Source organism: Acipenser ruthenus, chromosome 25 (genome assembly GCF_902713425.1).
Source record: "Acipenser ruthenus chromosome 25, fAciRut3.2 maternal haplotype, whole genome shotgun sequence".
In the NCBI taxonomy this organism is placed as follows: Eukaryota; Metazoa; Chordata; class Actinopteri; order Acipenseriformes; family Acipenseridae; genus Acipenser; species Acipenser ruthenus.
This window is the reverse complement of record NC_081213.1, coordinates 27641893-27669282: the sequence shown is the minus strand read 5'-3', so window position 1 is coordinate 27669282 and position 27390 is coordinate 27641893. Positions and strand designations below refer to the sequence as shown.

Sequence of the window (27390 nt, the reverse complement as noted above, 5' to 3'; positions counted from 1 at the left end):
ACTGCACTCAGTCAGTTAGCAGAGAGCCTTCTGTTTCCCCCCCCACACCCCCCTTGTTGAATTGAAGCTATTCTTCAAGACTCTTTTCACTTGCTTCGTCAGACCTGTTCCCCTGTTGAGCAGACTTAGCTCCTTCAGACTGCCTTCTGTACCCGACTAGAGACTATCAGAGTTCACTGTTCAACTCAAGGGGCTTGTCAAGCCCGACTCTTGGACCTTTTAAAAGGAAGAATACTGAGAAAGGGACTTCAGTATGTTATTTTAAATGGGATTGTCCTTTGGTTTTTGTGGGATTGGAAGAGAAGGTAAGAGGGTATTTGGCTGGTTTGGATGGAGCACAGCGCTGATTTTCCGGAGTTGACGACTGAGTGGAGTGCAGGTAAGTACTCCTTCACTGGCATTTTTTGAATAGCTTGTAAAATCGAGTATTTTCAGTAAAAAGCAGATCTTTCTTTTGCCACACAGGCAGTTAAGGTTGTTGAAGTCTGCTGTGACGGAGCTACAATACCGTCGTTGCAACAGCGTTTTCTTTAAACATGGGCATTTGGTCAGTTGTTTTAATTTTCAGTAGTTTATCTTTGGTTATTCAAGTTTATTTAATAAAATAAACAGAAGATTTGCATATCTGGCTAATCTTGTTTTGACATTGAAAAAGCTGGCTCAAAGTATTCACAGTATGTACTAAAATTAGCTTTATCAAACCAAAATGTTTCTCCATGTAACCACAAACACAGCAGCAAAGAATATCCTTTATCCTGAACTTGAAGAGAGCATCAATTAAAAAAGAAATATCTCAGTATTATTCCGATGTTTTTGAATTTGTGGAAATAGCAGATGCAGATGTTCTGGAAGTTGGACCGTTGCTTTTTTTAACTTAGTAAATTAAATGTCTTTCAGTGGTTGTAGCTGCTTATCTTTCTTCTCAATTACTGCGCACTCTTGACAGCAGTATGCTGTATTGGTAAAGCTTCGTACAGCGCGTGCTTCTGCTGGTTGTATTATATAGAAGAGGAGGGAATGGACGAGGCTCTATGGTCTCAGAATCTCCTGATACTGACAGAGATTCTTATATTCAGGAGGCATGTACAGAATGCACAGGACTGTGGGATTCTCTTGAATTATGAAAAACTGTCTCGTTTTATTCACGGAATGGGTTACTTTTTTTGTAAATCTGCTCTTGAGCTGCCGAGAGATATATCTTTGTTTTTATTCTGCAGATAAAAGTGTAGTGGCTTGAGTTTATATTGAGATGAGAAACAAGTGACTGCCTATCACTGTCCAGGCTACATACAACTGACCCATTAAAAATATAGTTACCCAAGAGCATTCATTTACATTTATACAAACAATGAGGTTTTTTGGTGAAGTCAGAAACAGTGTAAAAGTGTCTCTAGGGGTTCAGATTTTATAGTTTGAACACACACACACACACACACACTCACACACGCATACTCACACACATATATATATTATACACATTATTACTTATTTATTGTAATTAGGATATTACTCACCAAGACTAATACGTCTTACCACAATTACAAAATAAAACGATGACATAGAACAGACTTGTTTAAAAGTGATGCAGAGAATAAATATGAGCATTACCCTGAACACACCAGTGATACAGCTACAAAAAGCAAACAATGAACTGCTTTACATTCACATCTGTTAAGGTTGGATAGGTTAAAGCAACTCTATAGATGTTCTAGGCTAGGAAAAACAACTTAAGACCACCAACAATCATGATGATTTGATTTTCTTGCAGAGGAAGTACTGGACAAATAAAACAGAAAAAAACCCCAAGGTGTTTGTGAATAAACGATTGCCAAAACCTGAACACAGCTGCTAGCTTTTACTGGGAAGAATCACAAAGACCCAGACGAGTTCAGTGCTAGCACAGGGAGGAACTCACTGGAATCAATCCTTTATATCCTGGTTCAGAGTGTTTACAAAACGGGAACATTCTAACCCGATTCAAAAATCAGCACACACACAGACAGTCACACACAGACACACACACACAGAGACACACACACACGCACACAAACATATACACGCACGCACGCACACGCACACAGGCACACACTTAAATGCACACACTCACATGCACACAGACACACACAGGCACACAGACACACACAGGCACACACTCACATGCAGACAGACACACAAACACCAGTGAAGATCAGCAAGCCAAAGTAAACTAGGGTAGGGACGGCTGCCATGCCCTTGCATGCTTTTTTCATTACTAACTCAGCACAAATCCTCACTTTATCCTTGTAAATTCCTTGCATTTTCACCCTTTAATAATAATAATAATAATAATAATAATAATAATAATAATAATTTTTTTATATATATATATATATATATATATATATATATATATATATATATATATATATATATATATATATATATATAATATATAATTTCCTCATATGATGAGGTTTTAACCAATCTCAGGCCAGGAGTTCCAGTCACTGATTCACATATATACATACACACACACACACACACACACACACACACACACGGTATGTCCACCACTAGGTTGATATATGTCTTATCTTATCTATGTAGTGTGATAAATGTGGTGCAAAGTATTGACTGGTACGGCACAGACAGGTAGAGTGGTGGTTTTAGTGCCTGAGAGACTGATGCCGTCTGTCTGTCCACAGGCAGGTAGAGCACAGGGTTGGGTTCCTTGCCTGAACCGGACAATACTGCAGAATGAAGCCTTCTGTCTACCTGTCTGTCCAGGTAGAGCACAGATAAATATTTAGCGCCAGTGAAAGGCATCACTCACATTTGTAGATACTACATAAAAATTAAAAAAAAAATCTGATAAAAATACCACCCACTGTTTGAGCTCATGATCCAGATATAAACTCTGCGACATAGTGTACAATCTCAGATAGCACATTCCAGATAAAACAATAATTAAAAACAAACCCTGGGCACAGGACCATCTACAGTATAACACATGATTGGAAAGGCCGCTATCTGAATCGAGTCCAGCTAAAATAGTTAACTGATTCCTAGGATTTTATCTTGGCTTTTGTTCTGAAAAGGGTTAGTTACAGGTTTTGGTTAATTTATTAATTTATTGTTATTATTATTATTTTATACATATTTCCAGTTGCTTGAAATGCTTTGATGCAGAATACATTTTGACCTTTATTTAGAAATGAAAATAGCCAAGTGTGGATGTCTTTTATTCCATCTGTGTGCTTAAATTGTTTAATTGAGCTAATTAAACCATCCATGTCCTGAAGTACTTAATCACGTAAGTATACCTCTTTAAAGTAGAGTGGAATGGCTCAAGCCTTCCATAGATTAATCCAGATTTCTTTGTTATGACCATCTATTCTGATTGGCTGGGAAGATATTTATTGTTATTTATAGATCCCAGATCCACCAATCATGTCCACCTGTTTCAGGCTACTGTACTATCAAATACCTTTCAACTGAACCAACAGCTGTGATGAGCTGCCAGCCAACTTCACAGGCTTCACCACTTATGCCTGTTTCCATGGAGACTGAATATAAACAGAGGAATATCACAATAGCAACTGGGTTAAAGTCCTGTCCTGAAAGGACCTGAAAGAAAAGCCCCCTTTGTGTTGCCTGTGCTTTATGTGAGTTAAATATTTCTCTTCACTTCTCTTGCTATTAATTCCTCGTCCACAGCTTCTGTGCGTGGCATTGTGCTCACAAACCTGGCTAATGAAGCATTGATACTGGCTCTGCTGGAGTGCTGAATGTTCAAAACGAAAGTCAAATAAATAAATCAATAAAAACACAGCAAAGACTTAACAGCTTTGTGTACAGGTGAAGGCGAAAAACCCTGATCTGAGCTCCTGTTTCAGTGGTGTTGCATTCCCAGCATTGTGTTTAAGCAGTACAGTATCACAGGAAAGAATTCGGGACATGTGTCGCTGCTTGTACAGTGTCGGTCATTGCTCTCAAGGTGACTGTGATCTCTGCGTGATATTTAGAAAGGCTCATGTCAGTCAATGAGGAGAAGTTGGAAGCGGTGCTGGGCTGTGAGCTGACGGCTGTCTTGTGTTTAGTTATCCTTGTAGGTCTGTGACCCTCTTGTGGACTGCTTCCCCCGGAGCACGACCTTGGCTGAACGAAGCGCGGTGACGATGGTGATGATGATGGTGACGATGGGGCTGCGGGGCTCGTTGCTCTTCCTCGGCCTGCTAACTGCCCAGGTGACCAGCAGCCTCGCCAGGACCGGCAATGGCTACCCGCGCATGAAGCTATCATACCAAGGTGAGCTAACCGTCCACTCTATGGAATATTACTGGTACTCTTAGCATTGGGATATCCGAAAGCCAGAGTGACCCCTGTCCATCATTTCCATGGGAAACCTTCAGTGTAAGCCCCGGTCATCTCAGGTTACAAAGGTCTTGTTAGTAAGTTGTTAGGGTTAGGGAGCAGGTTAGTTTCATGTGTCAGCATAGCAAAACCCCCAATCCTGTCTGTCACCGCCCCTTTAAATGAATTTCTCACTTTCAGTAAAGTGGGACTTTCAAAATACTTGCACTGATTCAGTTGCTTTTTTTCTTTCTGAGAAATCGGGGCTGATGAACGGGCAAAGTTCCTCACGAAGATAAGTTTCAGGTCACATAGAGATGCACCGATTTCAAAAATAGTTAATATGAATGATTTAGTTTTGTGGTTCACCATATCATTTGCAAACATCAGATATGGGAATGGAGAAACCGCAGATCTTGGGTCTGAGAAACATTGATCGAGCGCCGCGGGGTTGTCAGAGCTCCTAACCTGCAGCACTCACACCCAGCGTCTACTAAACAAACCAGAAAGGACCTTGTTTTCATTCTTATCAGATTAGCACAGGAAATGAGAAGCACTGGAGCGGGAGGGAAAGGTTATCTGGAATGCACACGGTACAGATTGTAACAAGTGTCACACTCCAGAGAAAAAGCTATTCCCTGGAAAACAAAACTCCAGCGTTACGAGTATGGGCTGCTGCCTCCTTTGTGGAAGGAGGTGTTTGTTTGTATTTAAATTGGATGCGATACAGTATCTTTTCGATGTTGATCTAGGTATGAGAAAAGATACAGGTACTGTACTGTAAGAATGGAAATCAGGCTCCCGTTGCAAAGCAATACAAGACCTTCCTGGTTTAACTGCAAGCCGAACTAGATTAGGCTTCATTAGGCAAACTGCAAAGGCTCTAATGGGGACCCTCAGTTCAAGGGGAGGTGTCTAGAAAACTAAAGTTCATATAATATGTCGGAAATATAAGAACTATATCATAATAAACGTGGGCTATTTTGTATGATATGTAAGAAAATGATCATTAATAGTGGACTACCAAAATGGGAGAACATGTATACAGAACTATAATAATTTATTCTTCCTCAAGCGGCTATGCGATGCTTTCGTTCATGCCTCTCTCTGTGAGCGCCGCGCATCTTGTTTGAAGACCAACACGGCACAGTTCCAGCTCCAGTAGGGATGTCACAGCAGCTGTGCGTTACTGTCATCTTGAAGGCATTAGTCTTGAAACAGCACAGGCTCCACTGTTAGTGCTGAGCTCCTTGAGAGGGAGGCACTCTATATTTTACATTTCAATCAATTATTGAACCTGGATAACAACCCTCACTGAGATAGGCCACTACTGTGGAAATAAAACAAATCAAAAGAATAACATCTATAGGCGTTTATGAGCCGAGGTGGTTGGCAGTCTTAGAATCTTGTCACCCACCAAAGAAGAAGATCGTCCGGTGACACATTTCTTTCATGTTAGTGAAGAATTGATGTAATACCCACAATCATCTGCTGCTACCGTATGACAGCCGTGTTTATTATGAGTTATAAGTATAGGACGTTAAGAAAGCACAATGCAACCTAAAAAAAAAAAAAAAAACCAAAGGATGATGAGCACATGAGCGCCCGGATGGTGATGAATCCATCGTGCAGCACAATGCGGGATTATACTGGAAGTGCACAGATGAGCAGAATGAATACTGGGCGTATCCATTTCATATGTGACAGGAGGTCTGGACACAGGTGTCCTGGGCTGTGCGGGGGGAGCTGGGGACAGGCGCTGCCTTGGTAGACAGGTGGCTCTCTCTCACACACACACACACACACACACAGTGGTGCCTCTCTTCAGCAGTGTAACTTTAGACCTGCCTATCCCAGCACACTCTTGCTTTGACATTGGGAGGCTACAGATACAACATCTGTCTCTGCAGAGTGGACCTGCTTGCACTCCGCTGTTTCCACGGTGACTGGGGAAGGCAGCTGCTGAGCTGATTGACTGTAGTCCATTGGGGGGTAGGGCGGATGGGGGGGTGTAGGAGCTATTGAACCCAGATAGCAGGGGTACTTGACCAGGGAATGTTTTTGGAGATATAGAGGAACTGCAAGACCTCACTCTAAGGCTCTTCTCCAAGTATTTCATTTTAGATGTCAGTGGAGCTCCACTGTACCATGCATGTCACATGTAAATAGTTGACCCCTACAATAGCCTTATAGGGAGATGGTATTGTAAGTGATCAGCGACAGCAGGTTATCCCATTTGTATCTTGCTGCAGGAGGAATCTAGGGTAGCTGAGTTTGCCACTCTAACAGATTGAAAGCGGTCCTGGCACGTAACATGAATGGCTTTGTGCCATTGACAAGCATTATTGATCCACACAGTTGAGAAGTTTATATTAGTGCATTGTGTTGTACAGTGTTCTGATATCAGTGCAGTGGTGTAGAAGCGTTGGCATGATCAGGGTGAATATAATAGAGTGCCTCGTATGTGTTAGCTTCCCCTGGTCATCCCAGCTGTGAGATTGAGGAGCTACTGCAGTGTAGGTCTGGAATGTCCTGGGCACTGGGGTGTGACCTTGGATAAGTCACCTCCCTGTGCAGCGAGACCGCAGACACAGAGCCTGCATTGTGAGCCCTGCGAGCCGGGGAGTGTCCTGCAGATTCAGCCCTGGAAACTGATAACTAGACAAACAGTTCTGCAGACTCAGGAAGGATGTAAGCTGAGCCTGTCCCCCCTGTGAGACTGCTCATGCAAAAAACAGGAAAGTGTCCACCAATCAAGTATGTGTTGGAATATCGACCTGAATATGTGACTGATTTTAACTGCTGCCACAAGTGTCTGTTGTGCAAGCACGTTGGCTGAATCCTGTGCCATGCACTGCACTGTAACAGGCTTTGCATTACCAAGTCTGAGTCCCCTCATTTCCTGCACTAACCGTTGGGTGTTTGTTTTTCTAATCTAGCATATTAACCCATTTAGCCCTTCGTGGAGAGCATTCCCCAAACCACCAGGGGGGATGGGAATCTGACATCGCCATTGCCTTTCCTGTCCCTGCTGTGTGGGGAAATGGAGAGGACTTCAGTCTACAGTGCTGCCAATCTGGCATTACAAGCTCCTAACCTGCAGGGGGAATCAAATCTTTAAAACGTGTTGTTTCAGAGCTGCTGGCGTTCCAGGGGGTGAAGCGCTACGAAATGGACCGGTCCTGCTGCTTTGACACCATGCTGCTGGATGAGGAGAGAGGGAGGCTCTTCGTAGGGGCCAAGAACTACCTGCTGTCTCTGAGCCTGGACAACATCAGCAAGCAGCAGCACATGGTGAGGAGAGAGACGCACTACACCGCCACCCTCGCTCCTCTTTCAATCGCTATTGCTTTTCAGACTATACTGGTTATACTGGTTTAGGAACATGAACATGATGTGCAAATCCCACAGAGAATCCAATCAGAACAGTAAATGCGTGTTCCAGTTCCCAGTTATGGCTGGTTCCCAGAGTCGCAGCAATGCACGGCAGCTATGAAGTTTCATCCTCCAGTACCTGAGCAGTTAATGTGTGCTCTTAACCAGTCTATTACTGTATGTCACCTGGTTACAGTAAATCCAAAACGCATTTGATTGACTTAAATAGCCTCTATCTCTCTGCACGGTTCACAGTCTCCTCCCTCAACCACTGGATCTTATTAACAAGCCCCAGAGCCCAGCAAACACTGCTTAAGCCTGGACCTTCACACAGAACAGGCCATTCCCCAGCAGGTTTACAGCGTGAATGTGTGTATCTGCCTTTTTGGTGCGGACAATCTTGCACTGTTTTGTCATCAGTAAGTAAAAAAAAAAAAAAAAAAAAATAGAAATACACAACTTAAGAATATCAACTGTAAGAGCAATTTAATTCAATTTCATTTCTGAGTTATAACTTCAGTTGAGTGTTTTTCTACTTTCAGAAATAAATACAGCAGTGTGTGTATGACAGTTCAGAGTAAAATGTCTTTCGGACGGTAGTTTTTAGCTTAAAAGAGACCAGAAAAAAAGAGAGAACCAAATGATCTTCTGCTCCATTTACAGGTATAGCACCTCTCGCATCAGTGCACCATAGCTGAGCAGCCACAGACAGGCAGTCATGTTTTTGCCCCTTATCTGAGCCGCTTCAACTCTCTCTACTGTGTTCTTAAGGAAGCTGTTTACAGACCATGCAGGTGGCAGTTCAGGAGCAGTGGGAAGTGCATTCCTCTCACAGTGTCCTCTAAATGAAACACTGTGCTGCCCAGACCTCGTCTGATTCACAGTGAGGAACAACAGAATGCCATGCAGAGGGCTTAATGAATGATCTGCTGGAAACACAGTCCGTCTGACAACTCCCTTGACCAGACTTTTGTAAATCATAAGCAATATGCAAGTTAATCCGTCATAGACAAGGGCTCATTTTAAAATCAGATCATAAAAAAATTCAAATACATATTTGTTTTGGTTTTAAAGCTACAGAAATGTTTGAAAAATGCCATTATAATTCCTGTGTATTGCAACACAATGTATAAGGAAAAATGATAATATACTCACATGTGCTCATGAGTGGTTTGTTACTTGTTTGTCATATGAACCGCCTTTATTTTCTTTCTACTTTGCTCTAAAGCCTAAGCTTAGTAAACCAGTTGCACTGTTGTTCTGCAACAGCCTTGCATGGAAGCATGTTATGGGCAGAGCTGCATTGTGTGATGCGCTGCTGTTTCAGGTACAGCATGGGAGCTTTTAAAAATATTGGTCCCAAGGGATCAGTCCTTTTTCCAGTGGGGAGGTCCAAGATCTCCATTTCGCAGCCAGCATGTATGATATGCATTGTAGCTGCTGCGCTGATGTGACCAGTGTGTCAGAGTGTTAAAGTAATTAGCCACTTCCCTCTACATCCTCTCAGATCCCTTCCGTTGCCCCTTCTGCCCAGGCTGAGATAATCCTCCTCTTGTTTAATGAAGGACTACACCCCCGATGAGGAGGCTGCTTGTTTGAACAGAGCCCTCGGACCCTAGGCACTACTTTCTTAAACAAAAGGGCACGACCTCAGCATACCTCTGTGTGTGTGTGTGTGTGTGTATGATGTGTGTGCCCCTCCAGCTTGACCTCTGACCACTCATCTGCCTCTTTTCAGATTTACTGGCCAGCGCCCGTGGACTGGAGGGAGGAATGCAACTGGGCAGGCAAAGACATCAACGTAAGTACCCCTTTCTGAGCAAGAACAAGAGGCTATCACTGCATAACCGCATTTAAAAATTCCAGTTATCGCCGTCGTCTCGCAAAACCAGGTTTTAGGTGCTCTGTCCTCAGAGGGCAGCCGACACCTGGAACAGCACAGCCCAGGTCATGTGGACGGTCATTGCTTTGTCACATGGCTCGAGCATGTTGCTGTGTGGAACTCGGTCACTGTTATTTCTCTGGGCTCTGTTGTGGTGAACTCCCACTGTGTGTGTTGTGATGCAAAAAAAAGGTGTTCAATTTATGTATGACGTGCAGCAAAGGGTTAAAACTCACTTATAGTGGCATCGTTCAATTGTTATTTATAGTCATTCTGCTTTTAATATGAGCAATTCAATTTTAGCAGTCCACATGAGATCTACTATCATGTTAAAATACACATCACTTTAGAAATTCATGTGTAATAACAATGGGTCCAGTTTTCTGTGGGCAAGTTGCTCATGTAATACATTTACTGAGGAGGGGGCAATTTGCCTGCGATTAGTCCACAGGGGGAAATGTAGGCCAACCTATCTTGTTTGCTAGAGTATATGTAAAATGCATATACCACTATGCCAGATATTCTGCATAAGTTATACATACAGAAATTGGCTCTTTTACATGACTCACATATTAAAATATGTACATAATGCTTGTATAAATATATGCTACGTACTGTATATTAAATATATATGTAGAACGATCTCATATATATGGAAGATCCCAATACACCAGCTGTCTTCCACAATGCAAGGAGCAGTTGATTAATGCATGTGAAATACAGAATCCACTGCAGAGGGTTACTCATGTTTTTCAGGCTGTCAACCACTCTGCACTAAATTCTAAGACATGGGGCTAAGGGGTGCACCAGCCCCATAAGTGATATAAATTAGACAAGAACGACACCAGCTCCAGATGTGCTGTGCTTGATGGGTCTATGTGATGGGAATTCTGCCTACAAGTGATAGCACAAAATGAAATACCTTCTGGAACTACCATGGCGTAGATTTGAAGAAATGAACATGTCTATTGCCACGTGTATCGAATCCTACTGTACATAGACCCACCTATGCGATATTGCTCATGTTTTAAGATGTCGTAAGTCTTCAGTATGTTGGTTAGTGCAACAGGCAGTGCTGTGTGATACATTGAGATTTCGGATTCTGTCCTATCCCGTCGTGTGTTAGAGGAGGAGCTTTATATCTTCAAATGTGGTACTGTAGCTCCATTAAAGCTGAAACAGCCTCCATAGTAAATATTTCATTTTTGGACGTCACTTGTAGGAAAAACTCCATAAACCCTATAAACCCTTGACCTTTTCTGTAAGGAATAACAGTTTGGATCAAGAAAGGAGGAGTCGTTTTCTGCTATTTAAATCAGGTTAAATGTGTCTTTATTCCTGGAAGAATAAGCCTCTACTTTTGCACCTGCGTGGACACCTGAGGAGAATTTCCCTTTCTATTGTAAACAGAGCTCAGATTTCTTCAGCCGAATCTCGGGGAATGTCAGAGCAATCTAAAGGCATTCCTTACAGCATACCAATAAAAACAGGGTTCTAGGATTGCTGTCACATGGACTTTGAACCCGGGCGGCCCTGTATAAATGCCTCTGTTATCATACTTGTCTATCGGCAGCGATGCTGGCGACTGTTTTAAAATCCTGTGTACTGTATTTAACAGAAGAGGATTGTTTTTTTGTTTTTTTTAGTAACCCAGTAATCCCCACCTGAGAGAGGCTTCATGTCTCAGTGGAGTTTGCACCCTGTAGAAATATGTACCTGTATATAAACTAAAAGAAGGAATGGATACTTCTAAAAGAAGTGTTGTTCCTGGTCTGACCAGCCACCAGCAGCTTCCAAATCAAATGAATATTTATTTGTTCTAGTAATTGTAATGAGGGGGGAGCGTGACAGGACTCTCTGAGGTTTCACGTGTCATTAGGATAAAACCCTTCAAGTATAAACAGGCAAACCAGAGCGGCAATATATCACAGAGTTACAGAACAGGAGCTTGCTGCTGTGTAAACCAGGCAAAGGGATATTATTAGCACACACACAAACACACACACAGCCCATATGGAAAAAAAGCACAATTATGCTTAACATATTTTTAAATATATGTTTTCCCTCGCTTAATATATGTTCATGGTATGTATCATGAACTTGTATATATATGTATCATGAACTTGTATATATATATATATATATACTTATCTGTTACCTGGTTTTGTGGTTGTGGCTTGTTGTTGTAAATGCTTTTAAAATGAGCATGTGAATTCAATTAAATCCAATGAGGTTAAATATTAATATTTAATTACATTGTGACTCATCCTTCCATACTGGCATGTGCGTATGTGTAATATCCTTCTGCAAGTCAAAATACAGTACTAAAGACTTCATAATACTGGGAAGCAATGTCAACAGTGACTCACTTAAATCATCTTAGGCACGGTCATATCTCCAGAATTAATCTTCTGGAATCCAATCAATACACTTATAATGTACATATTACATCAGCCAACCAGGTTCATGAATAAATGTGTCTGAAACTTACGAACAGCCCTGCTTTTCAATGGCTGAGTGACCGTGAGAGTGCTCTGTTTATCCCTAAGCTAGGTGTTTGATAACCCATAATATTTAGTGTTCTTGGGTTTCCCCTGGACTGCAGGATAAACAAACAGATCGCATGTCAAAGGTTAACAGGGTTTGCCAAGGGTGCAACAGATTACTGCTCTGGACGGACAGACAGACAGTGAGGGACAGACAGAGGGAGGGAGCGAGAGATAGACCACCCTTACAGATTGATAAATGACCCTGGCTGTTTAAAATCATTTATCTCCCCCAGATAGTGTAAGCATCTTCATGGCTTGTGTCTGTGTGTGTGTGTGTGTGTGTGTGTGTGTGTGTGTGTGTGTGTGTCTGTGTGTGTCTCTCTGTGTGTGTGTGTGTATGTCTGTGTCTGTGTGTGTATGTCTGTGTCTGTGTGTGTGTCTCTGTGTGTGTGTGTGTGTGTGTGTGTGTGTGTGTGTGCATGTGTGTTTTGCTGGAGTTGAATCTATCTGCTGGACAAGGAAAAACTTTATCAACTTACTGTATCTTTTTTCTTGTGCTTGCAAACTTATTCTTTGTTTAAAATACACATGCCGTAACAAATACTAGTAACATGTGGCCATAGAGGATCATTAATATGCATTATATTTGCATTGGCATTAGGCCGGACGCACATTTAAGCCTAGTGGAAGAATTAAATGAAATGTAACTCCGCAATGCATCAAAATGAAAAACAAAGTTTCAGCCAGAGCACACAGAGTGTGGAACAGAGGCGGAACTGAATCAAATGCCAAGGCGTAGAAGGAAGCTTTCAGCTGCACTTGCACAGTACATGAAACTCTGTTGCACTTTTTTTTTTTTAATAATGAATGTAAACAACTGGAAAGGCATAGCTTGCTTAAGGACATACCTGTGGATTGATAACAAAACGTTTGCTTGTTCTCTTGCTCACCACTCGTGCACCTTGTTTGGTTTGGCAGCCCCCAAACGCAGTTGCAATGTCAGGACTGGTCCCCACTCTGAACCGACACCTAAAATGTATAGGTGATGATATATCACAAAACCATTCCAGCAGCGTGGGCCCGGATCACTTCCTTCCAGGTGTGGTTTATAAACACAATGAATTGCCCGCAACTGTCTTGCTTCTCACCTAAGATTTACTGCCAGGCCTTCAGGCCTCAGCTTGATCCCCAGCCCTGTATAGGAGCAGACGGTTGGGTTAGGGCAGAGAAACAATGAACCTATTGAAAGAAAGTCTCAAGTTGCCCCTTTCCCTTTTTGAAACAGGCCCTTGTGGTTAATGCAGAGGAGAGCTGGTGCCAGTTTATAATGCTTGTAAGAACCAGACCTCATGGCCAACAGGCTCCCTTTAGGAAACAGTTCAGCCTGTTCACAATTACTCTTGATTCAGGGGGTGTAATACGAGCAAGTGTCGTGACTAGAAACTTACTGCATGTTCCATATGAAGTCAATGGGAAATGATTTGTTAATTCACGCAAAATTACATTTGAATGTACTTATTATTATTCATTGTTCCGTAAGTCATTGCCTTGTTTATTTGTCCCCTCAAATCAGTCTATGTCAGTGTTTAGACAGCCAAAAAAATATTTTCAATTTTGTACTGTATCTTGACAAGCGATCAAAACACGCTGCCCTGTTACCTCCGGTTGTCGGGTTAAACCTTGCCTGGAATCTACAGAAGTCTCAAATGTCAGTTGTATTGATTTATTTAACCAAGATATAAACCCTTGAGATGTACATCTCGTTTACAAGGGGGTCCTGGCTGCGGGCTAACGTACCCCATGTCCCAGCCATCACAGCAGGTGCCAGCCCCCTGAAGGAGATCATGTTAAAGAACGAAGCGCTCCTTCTCCAATCCCTCCCAGGATCCTCTCACCACCCTTAATTACTGTGCTGTGTGTTTGTACAGCAGGGAGGGGAACCTCTGGCCTTTAAAAGGTCATTCGGTAGGTTGTGTTGCAGCTTGGGACTGTAAACCGGAGCCCCTGTTTAAACAGCAGACACTCCCATGTTTATAGAGACTTAACAAGCATGTCCTGAAACCCCACAGTGCTGTAATCTAGGAGTGGGGCCGCGTTTCATTGGAGTAAAGCCATGCTGCTCTTATTGTATCTTCAGTGTGGTGCTGTTTTTAGATCAATGACGCACACCACACCCTGACCCAAGTCACCACTGATGGGACATGCTCGCCACACCTTGAAGGCTTTTTTAAAAAAGTGTTCAAAACATTAGCTTCCCAGTGTTCCACTCTCCGTCTGTGTGCAGTCCCTGTTTGCATCTCCTATTCTCTTGATGATTTAGGTGCACAGAACCTTTTCTTGTTCTTTTGTATAGTAATAGCCTTTTTATTCATCCGATCTCCACTGTGTAATTAAAGATCTGTTACCGTGGTATACCACAGTAAAGCTTTACAAAGAACTGTTTCATGTGCCTCTACTGTATACTGTGTGTGGCCCCAGGCTGGGTTTTGACAGGTGCAATCAATTTACAAGAAGTGTAGTGTGTAAACCTAGGCACAGTGAACTTGGGTGCGAAGGTCCTTGACGATGGAAGAATCCAATAAAAACGAGCAGGAACATGCCTGTGAGACTGCAGGGGAAACCCCCCTCTGGTCAATCATGCGCCGAGAGGAGAGGGGAGTCAATGTTAGGTGGCTTTTAACTCAAGACTCAAAACAAATGTGAATGCTTTCATCTGAGCACCATTTAGTGTTACATTAAAAGCTTTTAAGCTGTCTTCAGTTGTCTTCAGCTGTCTTAAGGTGTCGTGACTCTCTGATCTTGGAGCGATTTTACCCCAGCTTTCTAAGGCTTGACAGTCTGTGAGAACATTTCTATATTAGTGTAAATCTCCCTGGAAAGCATCAGTAAAGCGACACACCTTAAGTACACAGCAGAATTAACCTTGTAGCCCATGTGGTCTAGTTAAAGACGCTCTCTCTAGCTCCCCTCCTTCATGTACTGTCCAATCACTGGGGTTATAAACACCTGCAAGCGCTGTGCAGGATACTGCAGTTTTGGAAAATGTATTTGGAATAGGGGGTTCAGCGGGGCAGCAGGAACTGCATGTCTTTTCAATCATATTCAAAGCACAGTCTGCCGGACTTCACTGACGTATATCTGAGAATTCTGAATTGTGAAATGCTACATTGTTCACATGACTGCACATTCTTCTTGTCATCTGAATATTATCCCAGAATATTCCACATATGCTTTTTGTCATGCTGCTATTCAGAACGCTGCCAGAGCGTGTTCCGATGTTCCAGTTTTACATTAGGGAATTAAATGTTCTAAATTAAAATGCCATAACAATATTTGCCTGAAGCTAATTTTTTTTTTTTTAATCTGCTGCAACCTTTTTTTCTTTCCGAATGGAAAATCAAATGGTTAGCATTTCAGTACTGAGAAAGTTGGCCCGCAGACTGGACAAAAGCATGGATTGCTGATGTATAAACAAAGCAAGCATATTATATACAGTAGGCTCTGATAGTCTGAAATGATTTGCAATCTGAAGCCTGGTACCATAATGAAATGCATGCTAATGGGAGCGTTTCAAAGCCAATCCCCAATACCATAATTAGAGAATAAACAGTATGAATCTGTGTTTTATTGAAATTGTTTTATTTACTGTTTTTTGATTAAATATAAGTCTAAAAAATATGAAAGTAAAGACTAAACCATGCAAACTAAAGACTAGACCAGGCATTTTTTAGAATGGTATAGATTATGATCAGTACTCCGAACAAATCACTAATCTGGACAAGATCCAATCTCGAATGGGTTAGATTAGCAAAAGAGTCCAAATTAACAATAGAAAGGAAACTAGATCTCATTTTAAACACTTAAAACACTTTAAAAACGTGCCCTGATGCAGGGATAGCACTGAGTGCTGATTCCTAGAGAAATCTGTAACATTAACAGTGTGGATTTTCCTGGTGAACCCAAAGTTCCCCCAATCAATGAATAAACAAATAAACTTGACACTCCCCCTTACACACACACGCACACGCACACGCACACACACACACACACACACACACACACGTAGGTATAAAAATAACCCTCTGAATCCTCCCTTCTCTATGACCTTTGTATTAAACCCTAGCCACATCAGACAGATGTGAGCTGGCGTCCCAGGTAATTCCATACAGTGTAACAAATGAGCTGGTCCTAATGCAGAGAGAAGGGTGATATCACCGATTCTGGGATAATTACACCCCGGAGAGCAGGAACAGATGTCGGGGGGGGGGGGGGGTTTGGTGGTATTAGATTCAGTAGAACTCTTGGCTCCCTGCAGCCTCTCACCCCTTGAGGAGGGATCTGACAGCGTAATTACAGACCGTCTGCTCCCCTGGCTTCCCTGTCTGTCTGGCTGTCGTGGAAAGTGAAAGCTATTCGGGTAGCGGGAGTCCTGAGTCACCCTCGTGAGGTGGTTTTCCTGAATGATCTCTCTTCTGCTGTGCAGAGGGCTGCTTGTAGACATTGGATGTTCCTCCATAAAGGTTATAGGACCAGGGTTCAAAGGTCCACTGGTGACGGTTTGATCCCACCTATTAGAAATACTGTATAGACGTTGATAGTATTGGGTGCTGTCAGATAAAAGCTGATTTTCAACCACACAGAACGGCCAGTAAGACAAAGAAAAGCTTGTATCGGAGAGCTACCTACATTACATTCTATATAAAATATAATTTTCTCTATACAAACATGCTTGGGCATTACAGTTTGCTTCTCTTGTGCATTGCAGACAGAATGTGTGAATTATGTCAAAGTCCTGCACCACTACAATCGGACGCACCTGTACGCCTGCGGGACAGGGGCTTTCCACCCCACCTGTGCCTTCGTGGAGGTGGGACAGAAGATGGAGGTACGCTTGGACACCTACCACTCTCATTGTTCCTTGTGCTAAGGCAGCATTGATGTCCACTTTCTACCCCTTGTATGTGTCTTTTTGCTCCAGCATTGACATTCGCGTCCTTCTGTCCCCTGTGCAGGACAGAGTGTTTCGGATTGATCCCAACAAGGTAGAGGACGGCAAGGGGAAGAGTCCCTACGATCCCAAACACCAGGCTGCCTCAGTGCTCATCGGTCAGTATAAGGACCGTACAGTATATACACACACACCAGTAAAGCAGTGCCAGCCGCAGCTTTAATCCAATGCAACGCTATTGACAAACTGCTGGATCCAGCTAGCTGTGCTTCAGATGATAGGGCCTGATTGCTGCTAGACCATGTGAGCATGTCAGATTGTTTTGAAGACTTGAAAAAGAGATGCATGCTTTTCATCTGGTGGAAGGAAATTTGCCTGGCTTAGAAGGAAAAAAGATATAGACTCAAGGCCGCGCATCCAATAAGTGCTACAGAGCTAGATGAATGAGCTGTGATTTGTGCTTTTCAGTACAGCTCCTAACCAGTTGAACTTTTAAACCGCTTGCTATTGTGAAACTGCAAGGGGAGCCTCCCTTAGTCTGCAGATAGCTGGGTGGAGGGGGGTCAGGTCCTTCGGCAGGGTCAAGTAGGATGAGAATGGGCAATGATGAGATGAGATGAGATATAGGACATAGGAAAGTATCTGCTGCTCCCAACTGGTGTCACTGAGAGAGAGAGAGAGAGAGAGAGAGAGAGAGAGAGAGAGAGAGAGAGAGAGAGAGCATCATGTGAGCTCCCTCTAGTGAACAGAATAGGCACTGCGCAGGGTCTAGGCAGGTGTTACCAATACTGGAGCTGTATGTTCAGTTTGTTCCTTTAACTCATTTTTCTTGCTTCTCGCTTGTCTGCAGGGGATGAACTGTACTCCGGAGTGGCCACTGATCTGATGGGACGGGATTTCACCATCTTCCGGAGTCTGGGACAGCGAAACTCCATCCGCACTGAGCAGCACGACTCCCGCTGGCTCAACGGTGAGCTCCCCCCCCCCCACTCCCCCCAATAAAACTCTGAAAGAGCAATGACGCATGAACACAACCTTATATAGTTTGTGAGTGATGAGTTCGATTGTACTCGCAGTAGTGAAGTAATCTAGTAATACCAGAATAACCTTTACAACTTTTCAGACTCTTCAATCGTAATTCAATCACTCCCCTTTTGCACTGTGAATCTTTGCTTGGTCACATGCCTGGTTAATTGATGCAGATCTTTATTAATAGCAGTGGTGTTGAAGGCACAGAATGGCCCAGTTCTCGTTATAATGTGAATGCATTGGTAGAAGTAGCAGTTTTATACAATTCATTTAGCTTGTGACAAAGCACTCATTGGAAAGCTGTCTTGACGTTCTTGTTTGGTTTGGTTTGTTTGCCGCAGAGCCGAAGTTTAACAGCGCGTTCTGGGTCCCGGAGAGTGAGAACCCCGACGATGATAAGATTTTCTTCTTCTTCCGCGAGACGGCGGTCGAGGGGCAGGGCCTGGGCAAATCAACCTACTCCCGGATTGGACAGTTGTGCAGAGTGAGCAGCCAATCGCATTGCAGCATCATCTTGTTGATGTGCAGTAGAGTTTTACCAGGAAGTGCTAAAAAGTGAATTGAATGTTTCCTAATCACGGGGTTTATCAACAGTACTTTGTTGAAATGTATATGCTGTTCCTCTGCAATGCAATGTATGTCTATGCTGTTCCTCTGCAATGCAATGTATGGCTATGATGTTCCTCTGCAATGCAATATATGGCTATGATGTTCCTCTGCAATGCAATGTGTGTCTATGATGTTCCTCTGCAATGCAATGCAAGTCTAGGATGTTCCTCTGCAATGCAATGTATGTCTATGATGTTCCTCTGCAATGCAATGTATGTCTATGATGTCCCTCTGCAATGCAATGTGTGCCGCTCTAGTCATAATGACTTGGAACGTTTGGATATTGATGTGCTGTTTCCTGCCCTTGTTTCAGAATGATGTGGGTGGGCAGCGCAGTCTGGTCAACAAGTGGACTAGTTTCCTGAAGACTCGGCTCATCTGCTCGGTCCCAGGCAGTGACGGCAGCGACACATACTTCGATGAGCTCAGTAAGACAGCCGCTCCTTCATTTCAACACAGAGAGATACTACTGCATCTTTGCGATGACACGTTGACTCTGCTCCTTCGCTAGTTAGAATTCAGGGTTTCTTGCACACTCTCCAGTTTGTTTGTTTGTTTGTTTGTTTGTCTTATCTTGTAATGTTAACGCACAACTTTTGGAAAATAAGGGTTAATTTAATGCTTTCAAAATATGCTTCATAGATATTTCTCCCTACTGAAATGGGTTCTGTTTTGGGACTTTTTGTTTGTAAGGAATTACTTTACCTGTCATATGCCTGTTTCATATTTTATACATCAAATACAACAACATCCCGTACCAGTATCTGTACAACTCCTCTTATGTGATACTATAAATAATTAATTAAACAAATCCTCTAAGGAAGCAGCATAGTTTTCTTTTAATAGACTTGTCTTGTAATTGCCTGACCTCTTGACCTCTCACCCTCTCCAGGGGACGTATTCCTGCTGCAGACCAGAGACAGGAAGAACCCGCTGGTCTACACCATCTTCTCTACTTCCAGGTCAGTGCGCCCCTCTGTGTGAAATCCTTCCTCCCTTACTGATCCCAGAGCAAGGAAAAAAAAAAAAAAAGATGACAAACTACCAGAGCGCCTGTTAAAATCAGAGTAGAAGCATACTGTACACTGCAAAATGACTGCGGAAATGTACCATGCTAATCTTTTTAATGAGAGAGTTGCTTGTGCTGACTCTTCTCTGTGTCACCTGTGTTACAGCAGCGTGTTCAAGGGCTCGGCCGTCTGTATCTACACAATGAACGACATCCGCAGGGCTTTCCTGGGGCCCTTCGCACACAAGGAGGGGCCCAACTACCAGTGGGTGCCCTTCCAGGGCAAGGTGCCCTACCCTCGTCCCGGCATGGTGGGTACCCAAGCTGAGACACATTGAGGGGTTTATTTTTTAGCACTGGGACAAATATTCAAACAAACACTGCTTGAAATGTATTCGGTGGCAAACATGACCAAACTCGTATTTTGTTCATAAATGACTGTGTTAAGAGATACAGTGGCATCAAATGTCATCTGAAATGAGTAACTTTTTTGCTCTGAAACGTTTCGAGGGTGTGTGTGTGTGTGTGAGCGCGCGCGTGACGGCTGGGTGGAATTTCTGTTTCAGTGCCCCAGCAAGACGTTCGGGAGCTTCGAGTCGACGAAGCAGTTCCCCGACGACGTGATACAGTTTGCGAGACACCACCCCCTCATGTACAACCCCGTGTACCCGCTGAACCGGCGGCCCGTCTTCGTGCGCACCAACGCGGAGCACAGCTTCACCCAGATTGCAGTGGACAGGGTGGCCGCCGCGGACGGGCAGTATGACGTCATGTTCATCGGCACAGGTGGGATTCTGGATGTACTGTAGGAAGAGTTTTAAAGCTCCTTTTCACCGGACACACTCATCTTCTCTTCAAGATCTTACTGGCTCTTTGCTCATGTTTTGTACTGCAGTTTGAAATATGCAGATATCTTTATAAGGCTATCCTTGGCAAAGCCCCCCAAATGATCTCAATAAATTACTAATTACCTCTTGTAGTACTCAGACTGTTTTCAGTTCCTAAAGTTTGTACGGAATGTGGACAAAAAGGTATGCAGGTTTCTTGTTTCGTGGGTCTTGGAATAAACTTTAGCAAGAACTGAAACTACTTACTTTGATACCTTTAAAGGAGATTTTGCACTGAACAGTCAATATATGCTGGATTGGGATTATCCACCAGGACATCTGCAGAAGAAAGTGAACAGAAAAAAGTATATATTCTGCATAGCGTGTCTTTAACAAAATCACACTGTGATCCCATTACAGGTCCCAAGCAACAGAAAAGTCACTTTGGGGTCTATTTTAGTAATCTAAACAGTGGCAATTCTAAATACCGCCAGTCTTTAACATTATATTAGTCCTGCTGGTGTATCTGCCCCAGGTGTCACTATGTACAAAATACAGGAAAAAAAAATAAAAACCAGTTTTATACATTTTAGGGTGACTGTAGAAAGAGCTTCTGCTGTTAACCCTTTCAGGGAAGCCCCGTCTTACCGTAGCACCGTATGTTAACATATGCCATTGGAAATCACATTGGAACCTCAATGGACTCCTAGATCCCAGTCTGAGCTAGTGTATGTGTCTATATATATATATATATATATATATATATATATATATATATATATATATATATGAATAAATTTGTCCTGTTCTTATGTATACTCAATAAAGGAGTTCCTCTTTGAATTAAATAACTTCATTTCACATTCTCCATCTCAACAATAATAAGTGAGGACTGAAAAGGTGAAGCCCGTTTTCTTCGCCCCCTTGGTTTGGTTTGAGCGTGCTGTGCTGTGCTGTGCTTTCTTCCAGACGTGGGCTCTGTGCTGAAGGTGATCTCCGTTCCCAAGGAGAGCTGGAAGAACATGGAGGAGCTGCTTCTGGAGGAGCTGCAGGTGTTCAAGGTAAAGCCAGCGATTCACGGGGGCCGCTCTGTACATGTGTAAGAGTGGAGGAATACACTGTACAGAAAGCACTTTCCTCCCAGACCCTGTCTACTACTACTACAGACCACCCACAACTGGAGAACACCCCATAGTGGCATGTGTACTATAAATAACTTTGTAAATTCAATGCTAAACCCTTTGACTTTACCCTCCTGTCATGTTTCAGGTCTGTTTGGGTTCCACTGACCTTAAAGGTTACTTCTTTTTTATTCCCCCCTCCCCCCCAACATATTTTATGACACTTCCTAAGTTGGGGTCACAAACTAATAAACAGAAAATAAGAACTAGGCGATGTTTCTTTTTTGTTTAGAACTTCTATACAAACGTAATGCCTCGGGTCAATATGACCTGAGGTATATATCTATTTAGCTTTGCATGCATGAAGAAAAATAAGTGCTTTCACTTGGTCTTTCATTATTATCATATTTGTATATGATGTCTGGAAATGGCTGCACCTGTCTGGAGAGATGTAGAGGTTAACAACAGTACCTGCATTCTGAACATAATCCTAGCAGAAGAGTTAAAGACTTTCTCGTTTAGGACACTGAGAAAGTCTGTTAGGTTACACGCTTGTCATTGCATTAAATACGTTTCCTTTAGTATTTCTAAAAATACAACTGTAGCCTTGAAGCATGCTATCAACTACAGAACTTGCAGCTTCCAGAAGTTTCAGTTAGTGCCGTTATTACCTGTTACACTGCGGGTAGAAAAAAATGTACATTTACTTAGAAACGAGACACTTTACCATTTAAACTGGTTGTGTTCTTTTTGCAGGACGCGTCTCCCATCATCAACATGCAGATCTCCTCAAAACGGGTAAGTCCACAAGGCTACTGCAGAAAGACCTCTCCTGAAATCACACGAGCCAGTAACTGGGAACAGATAAAGGAAGCAGTGCTTACATTACATTACCTTTTATACCACTGGGGCCCGCTGTTGCTCTATGTGCAGGTTAGCTGAAGAGCCATTTGTGACAAAGTGTTTCTCACTCGTGCTTTTCACACAATGTTAACAGCCTGCATTATGAAATAGCAGGGCTGTAATTCTGCTGATTGTACAGGGCCTTAGAATGCAGGTGTAATGCCCATCAGAGATAACTGTGGTATCACTTGCATTGAATCTGCAACTGTGTGTTATGGCGATTTCCAGATATCTGCTTTAAAAAGATATCTACATACAGAATCAGTTGCAATGGTAGATAACTGAGGGCGGTTCTGGAGTTCTGTTCGGATGTGAATGTCTTCTCTCTGTTTACAGCAACAGCTGTACGTGGGCTCGGAGACGGGGCTGGCCCAGGTGCCCCTCCATCGCTGCAGTAGCTACGGGAAGGCGTGTGCGGAGTGCTGCCTGGCACGAGATCCCTACTGTGCCTGGGACGGGAACTCCTGCACCCGCTACCTCCCCAACACAAAGCGGTAAGGATGCGTGGCGAACCCTGGGTTAATACACAAGCCATTCAACTGGGGAGAGGCCTGGGTTCAGGCGGGGTTGTATGTCACACAGTAAACGAGTATGGCTGTCTAAGCATAGTGCTCTCAGTGGGGTAGATCACATAGTGCCCCCTGCAGTAAGCCTCACTGCAGTTCACCTTTCCCCTTCGCGAGCAGTAAATCCATGAACAGTAATCTTTCTTTAAAAAGAAACTGCACCGCACTGTTGATTCTAAAACGTTTGCTTTGTCATGCACTCCCGCAGGCGATTCAGGCGTCAGGATGTGAGAAACGGAGACCCCAACACACTGTGCTCAGGAGGTAAGCCCAGGTGAAGCAAGCAAAGCAACGCAAGCTTTGAAATTGTACAGCAGGTGATGTTTCCATATCCAGTAACCCCAATCAGCCCACTAGCACGAGACTGAGCACCTGAGTGAGGGAGTGCAACCTGTGTGGCAGCCTGTGTGTATTAGTACCTCTTTAGATTTCATGAAGTGTTCAGTGTGCTGCTCCCTGACACTGGGATTGCTGTGAGTCGCTCTGAGGTTGTATTTTGTTCTCATGGTGATATGACGCATTCCTTCCAGACCACCACAAGCACAGAGTCACTGAGAAGAAGCTGTATGGGGTGGAGGGCAGTAGCACCTTCCTGGAGTGCATCCCCAAATCCCTGCAGGCCCAGGTGACCTGGACCTTCCAGAGCCGGCCGGACAGCCATCGGGACGAGGTGGGTTCGGGGGGGCAGGGTGAGCACACTGATGACTGTACCACCCCTTTGGTTAAGAACTTTACAGTTGCAAGTCGATTCTCCACCAAAGCCAACTCCTGCTCCCAATTAGTTTGTATAACAGAGGTTTTACTGCACTTTAAACCAACTCTGTACCTGATCTGGGGTGTGCTGTCTTGTTCCAGGTTCACCCGGATGAGCGGATCATCAAGACGGACAGGGGTCTGCTGCTGAGGAGCGTGCAGAGGAAGGACGCAGGGGAGTACCAGTGCCACTCCATGGAGCACGGCTTCACCCAGACCCTGCTGCGCATCTCTCTGGAGATGGTCCCCTCGGGCCACGCGGACGGGTACTCCCCCAAAGACCAGCTGGACTCCCGCGGCGCCTCCCTCTCCTCCAGCCAGAAGGACTGGTACCGCGACTTCATGCAGCTGGTGGACCACCCCAACCTCAAGACGGTCGACCAGATCTGCGAGCAGGTGTGGAAGCACAAGAACCGGCAGCCGAAGCTGCTTAAGCCTCCCAAGAAGCCAGCCCCTCCACCCCTGGGGGTCCACGTCAACCCCAGCAAGTGGAAACACCTGCAGGAGATCCGAAAGGCACGGAACCGCAGGACCCACGAGACCCAGCGCCCAGAACGGGCCCCCAGGAGCGCTACCATCTGGTGATTGTCTGGTGATGGGAGGGAGAGAGAAAGAGAGAGAAATAGAACGAGAGACTGAGGAGGCAAGTAATAGAAGAGGGAGGTCCGTGGAGGGAAAAGGGTGTAGCCCTCAAAGCTATCCTTTTCGTTGCTTTTCATTTCAATTTTACCCCCTCCCCCACCACCCGCACCCCCATAGAGGTGGGCAATGGACTGCCCTTAAACCCACCACTGATCATTTAAGCCCATTTATATCGAAAGGTTGCCACAACCAAAGCTCGGTATTTCCACGTAGCCTCTGGTTCTGGCAACAAAAAAAAAACCTCATGACGCAGTCTCCAACGCGATCCTGTGTTAACTTCATTGTTCTTCCATTGGTCCTGCCAGTAAGAGAACTGGGATTACCCAACTACTGAGGTGATGCCATGGCCCATGATGGAGCACATGACACTATCACGGAAAACATGAAATCACCCATCTTGGGCACAATGGTACTACAGTGTCTGTCCTGCACTTGAGACGCATCGTTTTTGTCTGGGAACCACGTAGGATTATTCATGTCACAAAACACGGGACTGCACACTCTTTAGACACCTCTCATTGAAAGGTCATGGAAGAAGCCGACAACTGGAATGGAAAGGGGGAGAATGGACTTTCCTTTAGAAACTAGAAGATTGAAAATGTAATCTTTTCTTTTAGGTACTGTACTGTGTGTCCCTAAAACGGCAGCGAGTCGTTGAATCCTTTTTTTTATTTGTTGTTTTTTAACTATTGCGCTCTTCGGCTTCCAGTTCTGGCTCAACCACTCCAGGCAAGCTTGACCACTATGAGTCATTCCAGTTCACAAAACCTCTTCAGCAAGAAACTTGGAGGACTGGCTTTAAGTACAGTACTGACAAATGTATTTGTTGTTGCTTCACTCTATTGCTCCGCTTTGGGGAGAGCGAGGCTAGACTTCGTCCTTCACCTCGCCTTAACATACAGCTGCTGTGATGTTTGTTATTGTCCAATATGTGACGCCAAGGAGTAGATTAGTATGCGCTTGTCTTTGTGCTCCATGTACGGCAGTTATTTTGGTTGGTTTGGTAAAGATTTTGTATTTATGTCTATACAGAGTGTGCAAAAAGATTAATTAAAACTCAAAAAAATAAACTTTGGATCAAAAATATTACAAACGGTAAGATGTATTCCTTTAAGTGGTATTTATGTAGCTTGTAATAAAGTACCACAAAAGTACCTTCTATGGCCAGAGAATTGTGAGGGTCTGGAACCAACTCCCCAGTAATGTTGTTGAAGCTGACACCCTGGGATCCTTCAAGAAGCTGCTTGATGAGATTCTGGGATCAATAAGCTACTAACAACCAAACGAGCAAGATGGGCCTAATGGCCTCCTTTCGTTTGTAAACATTCTTATGTTCTTATGTTCTTATGTTCTTATGTAAGTCAAGGAAATACACTGGCCATGCATTACCATGTGACAGACCAACGCTTGTTCCTAATACTTGCTGCTTACGTTCAAGTTCTTGCTAACGAGGTTTCAATGCATCTGGACAGCTGCTGACAAGGTGCAAAGCAATTTAACCGAAAAGGAGTTCATGTTTTTTATTTCATGTTTTTATTGAATTACTTTGTATTTTTGTATTTAATTTTTTGTAAAGGAGAGCTGAGCTGTTGTTTCTGTATTCTGTTGATAAATGAAACCTGAACTCTTTTTCTGCTGTTGCTATCACCGACGAATGTAAAGACAAGAAGAAAAGACATGACGCCTTAAAATATTTAAGTTAAGCATTAAAGTTTTATTTAAAAAAGTAATAATAATAAAAGAATAACAAACAACAAGTGGGCTAGACAATGTGCTTTTAAAGATGAGTATCAATTCGTCTGGGAGGTAAGAACGGGTCTTTGAACAGCGATATCTTCTGCTATTTAAAAATGAGTAATACTGAATTTCTCAAAGCTTTTTTGTAGTGTTACTGCAATTTGATTGCTGCATTTTTTAATAACCACTTGTATTTAAGTATATATTGTAGACGCAGTGTCTTCCAAAGAGCATCCTGAATAACAAATGGAGACGCCTGCATTCAATTGTGCTGCTCTGTCAGGTTTCGTAGTGTCTTAGACTTACATTGCCTGTACAGTAAAATGATACAATTTCTCTGACGTCATGCTTTGATGTTCGACATGATCGCATGTTACCTCATTCTTAATCACATTCTCAACCTGTGGTGATCGCACATTATTTAGGGTATTTGTTAAGGAATCCACAGTAGTCAATTTGTCATTTTTCTAACTGGCAGTCGAGTGAAATCAGTTTGAACGCACGCTGATCGCACACTCCGAACCAGATTATTCAGCAGATATCGTTGTTAGTCCCTTACACGTCGAAAGAGTGCCACACCCCTGCCCTCTTTGTGGGCAATATTCCTTCTTCACTGAGGTGGTTGTGTATCACTGACATGCATTGCAAGCTCTGCCCAGACATCAATAAACAACAGATATTAATCTACTGTTATTAAAAGAAAACGCAGTTAGGCAAATGTCTTTAGATGTTACAACATCATTTCAAAACGTTTGTCTAAATGCATTACTAAATTGGGTTTTTAAGATTTTCTTGTTCTACTCTATATATATATATATATATATATATATATATATATATATATATATATATATATATATATATATATATATATATATATATATAGTATCTCCTATGATTGAGTGCTATAAACAGAAGGTACTTTTTTATTTAAGTAATAACCCCCCTCAGTTTGTTTGCTCTTCAGTGCTTGTAAAGCGTTGCTGGTGTATGTTTATGAATATATTGCTTGGAATGGGTGAGCAAGCATGTCTCAGATTAAAAGGTCAGAATTCACTGTGGCGCACAATACAGAACGAGTTCCTGTGGAGAAATCTTTCAGCTCAAACGTATTAAATTAACACAATAAAATAAAGTTACTTACTTTGCACTGCTCTTAGTTTGGAAA

At 43.1% G+C, this 27390-nt stretch overlaps 1 protein-coding gene across 1 annotated transcript; it reads left to right on the top strand.

Moving 5' to 3' along the window:
* The first annotated feature begins 31 nt into the window (after nt 1-31).
* LOC117964090 (semaphorin-3B-like) lies at nt 32-27390 on the top strand. Its single transcript, XM_034906428.2, has 18 exons — nt 32-379; nt 4080-4287; nt 7469-7626; nt 9446-9508; nt 16844-16963; nt 17091-17184; nt 17877-17996; nt 18397-18539; nt 18978-19092; nt 19557-19626; nt 19840-19984; nt 20240-20459; nt 21470-21561; nt 22378-22419; nt 22861-23018; nt 23299-23354; nt 23621-23760; nt 23946-27390. The coding sequence occupies exons 2-18, from the start codon at nt 4158-4160 to the stop codon at nt 24426-24428; spliced, it is 2349 nt and encodes a 782-aa protein (XP_034762319.2). The 5' UTR covers nt 32-379; nt 4080-4157; the 3' UTR covers nt 24429-27390.

Coding starts and splice junctions, on each gene's coding strand:
- LOC117964090 (XM_034906428.2), top strand. CDS start 4,158: ATGGTGATGATGATGGTGACGATGGGGCTGCGGGGCTCGTTGCTCTTC. Junction 16,964..17,090: donor AGGTGGGACAGAAGATGGAG/GTACGCTTGGAC, acceptor TCCCCTGTGCAG/GACAGAGTGTTTCGGATTGA. Junction 18,540..18,977: donor GGATTGGACAGTTGTGCAGA/GTGAGCAGCCAA, acceptor CCCTTGTTTCAG/AATGATGTGGGTGGGCAGCG.